The sequence below is a fragment of the Apis laboriosa genome, unplaced genomic scaffold (assembly GCF_014066325.1).
Source record: "Apis laboriosa isolate Shangri-la unplaced genomic scaffold, ASM1406632v1 scaffold202_cov151, whole genome shotgun sequence".
Lineage (NCBI taxonomy): Eukaryota > Metazoa > Arthropoda > Insecta > Hymenoptera > Apidae > Apis > Apis laboriosa.
In genome coordinates, this window is record NW_025222291.1 from 874,025 (window position 1) to 881,039 (window position 7,015).

General features: G+C 24.7%; 1 protein-coding gene across 1 annotated transcript; it reads right to left on the reverse strand.

The window, feature by feature from the left end:
* Positions 1 to 3,381: 3,381 nt before the first annotated feature.
* On the reverse strand, positions 3,382 to 6,774 carry LOC122712564 (protein transport protein sec31-like). Its single transcript, XM_043932291.1, has 3 exons — positions 6,656 to 6,774; positions 5,693 to 5,895; positions 3,382 to 5,586 (listed from the first exon to the last, which is right to left on the reverse strand). The coding sequence occupies exons 2-3, from the start codon at positions 5,885 to 5,887 to the stop codon at positions 5,407 to 5,409; spliced, it is 375 nt and encodes a 124-aa protein (XP_043788226.1). The 5' UTR covers positions 5,888 to 5,895; positions 6,656 to 6,774; the 3' UTR covers positions 3,382 to 5,406.
* Between the last annotated feature and the right edge of the window lie 241 nt (positions 6,775 to 7,015).

Below are 7,015 nucleotides of genomic sequence, written 5' to 3' on the forward strand. Positions count from 1 at the left end.
TGGAGAAAATTTCAATTCAATTATTGTTTAGCCCACCGAACTTAATATTTAATATTTAAGTTATTGGAACTCAAAAAAAAGATAAAATGAAATATTATTGAACAAAATATTTTATGTTTATCTTCTTTTTGTAGTTTGAAGTCGAGATCTCGATATTCGGTTGGTTCTTAATTTAATAGATATTAATAGATTTTGAATTTGAAGAACTATAAAGGTTATTATATATTTTATATAAAAAGCTTAAAGTAAATAATTATGTAAAAAAAAAAATAGTATATTTACATATTAAACAAAGTAGATAAATCTTTTATAATGCAAGATTTTATAGTTAAAATGATAATATTTGCAATTAGGATAATTTAAAGAATTGTTTATGAAACATATTTAAAATAATTTACATAATTCTTAGGAATTATCGAATAATCAAATAATTAAATAATTAAATAATCTAACAAATAAAAAAACACAATATAAAAATAAAAAAATGTCAAATACATGGTATTACACTGCCAAACAAATGTAAAACAATATACGTTTTTATACTAGCACGATGAGAAATAAATTCGCGTGTTAACATTGTGATAAGTAGCTCTAGCTGAGCATAAATTGCATTTTAATTTTGTTAGAATACACTTGTTCTCATCATATACAATTATGCATTATATATACACATTAAACATACACAATATTTGATTCAGCATGTGAATTATTTAATAGATACAATTTTTTTTTTTTTTTAGTAAGTGATCTTACTAAGCGTCTTCGTAAAAATTTTATAAGCATATTAACAAATTATCCGTCCATACATATAAGTTCATTATAATGATAGTGCCTTATTTGGCAATGCAATATATGTATATGTATAAATATAAATATCAAAAAATATCTTTTAATTAAAATACATTTAAAATACTTCTTTCATATTTTTTATATTATTATTGTAATATTGTTATTATTATAATAAAGATTCAGAAATTTACATTTTACATACAATTTATCAAGCAACAATAATTCAATAAACAATGATCTATTATAATAAAAATATATTTTTCCAAAGAAAAATCAAGAAATATTTTAACAAATAAGAATAAGCGTCGATTTTTTTTGTGCACGATATTTTTTATGTATATTTAGAACATAATTATTTTGTTTAAATATTATTATATATAATTTTATTAAATATTAAATTATATATATATATAACTTAATATTTATACATTGAAAATTGGCAAAATTAATAAACAATTTAATTAAAATTTTTATTGTTATTTTATCATGGCGAAATTAAAGAAAGACAATTTTACTTTTTTTATATATGTTATAATTAAATAGATATTTTGAAATATGTATACAATATATTACATGACATAATGAAAGGATTGACGAATAAATTATGGAAGACTATTTTAAACAATATTGAATATATTAATATTAATATCGTTAATAACATTATTAAATATCAGGATCAGATTACTATTCGTCGTAGCCGCTTTTTTAAATCGCAAAAACGATCGGCAACCAGAAGATCGCCCATGTTTATAATAAGACGAAAGTATCTTACATTTTTTTTTTATTTTATTTTTTTTTTTTATAAAGTTTTTTATGTACTTAAGATTATGGTGCACATATAAACAAAAAAATAGCTTTGTTTGCTCTGCATTTTCTAGATGCAATTTTTTTAATTTAAATATGTTGAATCTTGTTATAAGATAAGCAAATGTATATACAATTTTTTAATATACTTATTATATATATATTATATATATATTAAGTGATAAGAGAATCTTGCCGAGATCGAATAAATAAAATTTTCTATCAACTATTTTCTCTTAAATTTACAAATTATTTAAATATTTTACTTCAATTTTTTTTTCTTATTAAAAAATGAAAAGTATAATTTGAAACAAAAAAATTTTTGCAAATTTAACACGAGAAAATATCTTAATAATCAGAAACTATACTCATAAAATCAAAAACTCTTGATGATTTACTATTCTTTATTCTAAAAAAGCAACTATAAGATAATATTTCTAAATTTTTCAATTTATTATTAAAGAAATAAATTTATTTTATAAAAAAGAAATTGAAGAAAAATCATTTAAATAATTAATATTGAAACTTTATTTCGGAATTATAATTAAATTCAAAGTAATTAATTTAACAAAAATAACAATAGTAGTACTTTACCTTATATTTTTTTAATACGGGAAATTAGCTTTTTTATTTCTATTGCACACATCACAACAAAAAACAAAAAAATAAAAAATTATTGCACCAATATCATGTGATATAGCACGTTACGGTAACGAGAAACATAATCAACAATGGAATTTGTTCGTGGTACTCATTATTAATTTAGAGTACTATTTTATCTCTTACAATTTAACTTAATTCTTAAAACATCTAACACGAACAAATTCTATCTATGAATCAATAATATTAACTCGGAGCACTCGTATTTTCGAATCACCTCGTCATTTTTCATTGCACACTTCATCGCGACAAGAATCGCTGAATAAAATACAACAAATCGCGTGTCACGAACAGTTTTGGCGCGTACGTTTAATCAGATAACTTCAGGTACTTTTAATTCGAGAGTTTTTCGATAGTGAAAATGTCCTTTAAACATCTCAATATTATTGAATAAATCTGTATTACTAATCTTTCATTTTCTATATTTTTTCTTTTAATTTTATAACTTGTATTTATAACTTGTATAAAGTGAAGTATAAATTATCTTGAAAAACAAAATAATTGTTATATATACTTTGATATTTTTTTTCTTTTAGAACGTACGGTAAAGTTTTTGATGATTACTGCTACACATCGATTGTCGATTATTGAAGCTCGTTTCAAACTTAGCTATAATATTTATGAAAGATATGTATACTTATATGTTCATATAATTTGTATATACAAATATTTGTACATACATATATTCGTGGAATATTGCATAATTCATAAGATACCAAATATTTTGCCAAATTTAATTCTTAATTTTTATCCATAAAATGATCCTGGCTTTTTGAATGTATCTTTTTATATCTAAAATTGCACCTTTATACATGAGTGATTTACAGGAACAAAAACAGAGAAAAACATTTGCAAAACTGCAGAAATATGTTCTCTCAACTGAAATTTAATTCAATACATCTAATTCATTCCTCTCCCTATCTATAAAAGCCAATTATTTTTAATATATTTAAAATTTTCAAGATTTTAAAACTAAGTTCTTTTTATTCAATAAATATTACTTTAAGATAACACATTGAGAAAACTGAAAATTAATTACAAAAAATATTAATATCACATTGCCATGGGAAAGAAATGAAAAAGATAATTAAATATGCTATTTAATTAGAAAAGAATAAGTTGAAATATATTATACAGAATGTCCCATAATAAAGGAGGAAATTTTCGAAAATTGATTCAATCTCTAAAAAATTTTAAAAAGTTTATATAAACATATTTAAAATACAAATGAATGATATTTTACAAATATTATACAACTCAACTCATAAACAAAATCAAGTATGTATAAATATATTCATATATTCATTAATATATATATTAATATATATTAATATATATTCATGTTTATATAAATTTTTTCACTGTTTTAGATACCGAATGATGCTGAATTTCCAGAATATTTTTCATTTGCTACGAAGCATCTTGTATAAACAAATTATGTAATTGAGCGATCAGTAAATCTCAGGTATTAATGTTTTCAATCTAATAGTTTAACAATTAATAACACAAATGTATCATATAATAAATCACTGTAGAAGAATTATAATTATAAATATGTATTTTACTACATACAAGTAAAATCGATTATAAGAATGAATCGATATTAAAAATCGAGGCAGTAATAATATTTTAACGGAAAATGTTCGTGAAATATTTGTAATATTTATAGCAGATTCAATGAAAAATAACTATAAAACCGCATTATCGTGCGATTCGTAGCCTCCTACAGCGATTCAAATAAACCAATGAACCGAAAGCTAACATGAAACGACACTTTGGAATTGCAAATAACTTATTCAGTATAATAAAATTTGAATCTTTACAATGAATTAACGATAATAACGTATCTCGTTTGAATAATCAGAGATAGGGTATATATTAAATTTCATATTAAAACTTTAAATTAAATTAAGTAAAATTCTAAAAAATAAAAACGCTATTTCGCTAGTAATTTTATTTCTTTTTTTTTTTTGTTTTTTTCTTTTTTAATATCTTCGATCACTTTCATCATGTTAAGCGAAAAAGATTAACATGGTCAATGTGATCAAACATAAAACTTTAATTTGATATACGAAACCACAATGTTACAAACAGAATTGTCAAAATCGAAATACATATTCCGAACACATTTCGCCAACATTATAGTTAATTTTATTAGGATTATTTAATGTCACGCAAGTAATGTTAATAATGAAGCATGAAACTGCTATCTGACAAATAAAATTCCTCTGATTAGTAGAGTAATAAAATTTGATATATAAACATTTATGTTTTAAATAGCAAGTCAGTAAAAAATATACATTATTATTAGCAATGAATCATTAAATTCTTAATAAAATTAGCAATGTTAGTAAAACATTGGAATATATTTTTTTTAAAAAAACAGCCACATAATTCGATTTTGATAATAATGTGATCACCGAATCGTGAAAGCATTAAATCATTGCGAATTAGTATTTATTAATATGATTTTCATCAAATTTATTATTCGAATTTTGAATATCGAATCTACATTGTGGTCATTCATTTTCTATAGACCTATTTAAAATAATTGAAAATCTACACAACCAAACGATATTGCTCGATCGTGATTCTTTATTTCCAGGAATGTAGCGCTCTGATACTTGACTCATAGAGCACTGAATGAAATGAAAAGAAAAAGAAATATAAAGAAGGAGTAATAAAGTCAAAACTTTAAAGAAAAAAATGAAGGGATCAAGAAAATAGAAAACGTGCTGTGCACATTCTGTTCCAGAGGAACTGAAATAAACGATAAGAAAGAAACGACATCACTGTGTTATGCTACGACGACTTGCATCTGCCTCTAGACTAGAAAGAAACGTGCCACATTGAGACACGTTACATTTATGGGGTGGGAATTGGGAAAGGCTTCTTTCGAAGATAAGAAAAATATATGAATCCTGTCATCATTCTGGATACTTCTCGAGATCTTGTTTCACAAATTTCCTCGACGTTTTAGACAAGAACATTCTTCTTATCATAAGTATACGTACGTTTTTTTTTTGCAAGTAGTAGGAAATCAGTTTCTGTCGTGCGAGGCTGAAAGATATATATACTCAATTCTGCCGATGATCGAACGTGCTGCAGAATATTTAAGATAAATTTGCCATATGAATCTTGATCAAACGATCATCAAACCATAAATACTTCGACGAACGGATTGCATTCTGCTTGAGAAGGTGCAGGAACAGGAACACGTTTTTCTAAATCCATTCGTGGAAGAAAAGCTTCAATGCGTGGTTCTGCGGTTGGTGTATTTGTAGCAGGTACAGTCGCTCCTGGTGCTAATTGCAAACATTCCGCTGGAGTTAACTGAAAATACAATTATATGAAATAAGAAATTATCAAAAATATTTTTTAAATTAATTTTTTTATAAAAAGTTCAAAAATTTTAAAAATATTGTTTTGGAATATTTACCAAAGCTGCTTGCTGAGGAATCGCCGCAATACCACCAACATTTGTTGGGTTATAGTAATTAGTTGGACTAACTGGTGGCGAAGGATAAGGCCAATAAAAAATTGGAGGCGGATAATGTGCTGCAAATTGTGGTGGTCCACGTGGTAGCATTGCAGCCGCAGGTGGAAATATTGCGACTGGTGGCGGCGGCAACATCGTGCCTCCTATAGATAGAAAAGAGCAAAGATAATCAACGTTCGATCAAATTTATCCGATTATTAGTATTATATCAACTATAAATATTTAAAATATTAATATTTAAAAATTTAATATTTCTATTAATAATATAAATATTAAATTTTAATATAAAATATAAATATTATTATAATATTAAATTATGTATATAATTTCAAAATATTGAACGATAATATATTATACCTGTATGTATTTAATTACATTAATGATTTGAAAGTTTCTTTCTTCGAAAAAGAAACTTTAAAATTGTAGAAAATATAACTATTCAAAATAAAAGAATCCTTTTATATTTGTTTTGCTTTCAAGCAATTATTTTTAATTAATTTATGATTTTCAGATAATTTTTAAAAAATTTAAAAAAACGAAAATAAAATTCAATACCATAGATTCTATGTATATACAAATGTAAGAAAAGTGCCCAACTATGTAATCATATCACGATTCGTGGTCGATGATATTGTGCAAAATATTCGAATATATTCATTATTATTTGCTTCGTTATTTTTTATAATATTAAGCTTATAATTTTTTATATTTGCTTTTCTATTCACGTGTTCCCGCAACCTATACGATTTCACGATTAATCTGACGTTTTTCTACGGTCCATGCGAAAATTTCTTTCTTCGAAAGTTATCCTTTAATTACTTTTTCTAGATTTTTATTCGTAATCTCGCCTGGATCGTATAAAAGCATGTCATCCAATGGAATAATGATTTGGACTTGGCCTACCTGGAAGCACAGGAGTTAGTATTTGTAGATCCCGCTACCAAACAGCAATCGACACTGCACCATTGTAACACGATATATATGTATGTTTTATATATATGTAGCACCAACTTGCGATTTCGCCCCTCTGCCAAATCACCAAAATTCACTCAGACTCTCCCTTTTTCATTCTCTCTCTCTCTCTCTCTCTCTCTCTCTCTCTCTCTCTCTCTCTCTCTCTCTCCCTCCATATTTCTTCCTTGCTTTCCTCTCTCAAATCGCTTTTTCTCTTTTCTTCCTTTTCTCCTTTTTTTCCTTCCTAATTCATTAAAATCTCTTGTGACAAATATTATTTATTTATTATTTAAAATTTTTTCAAATTTT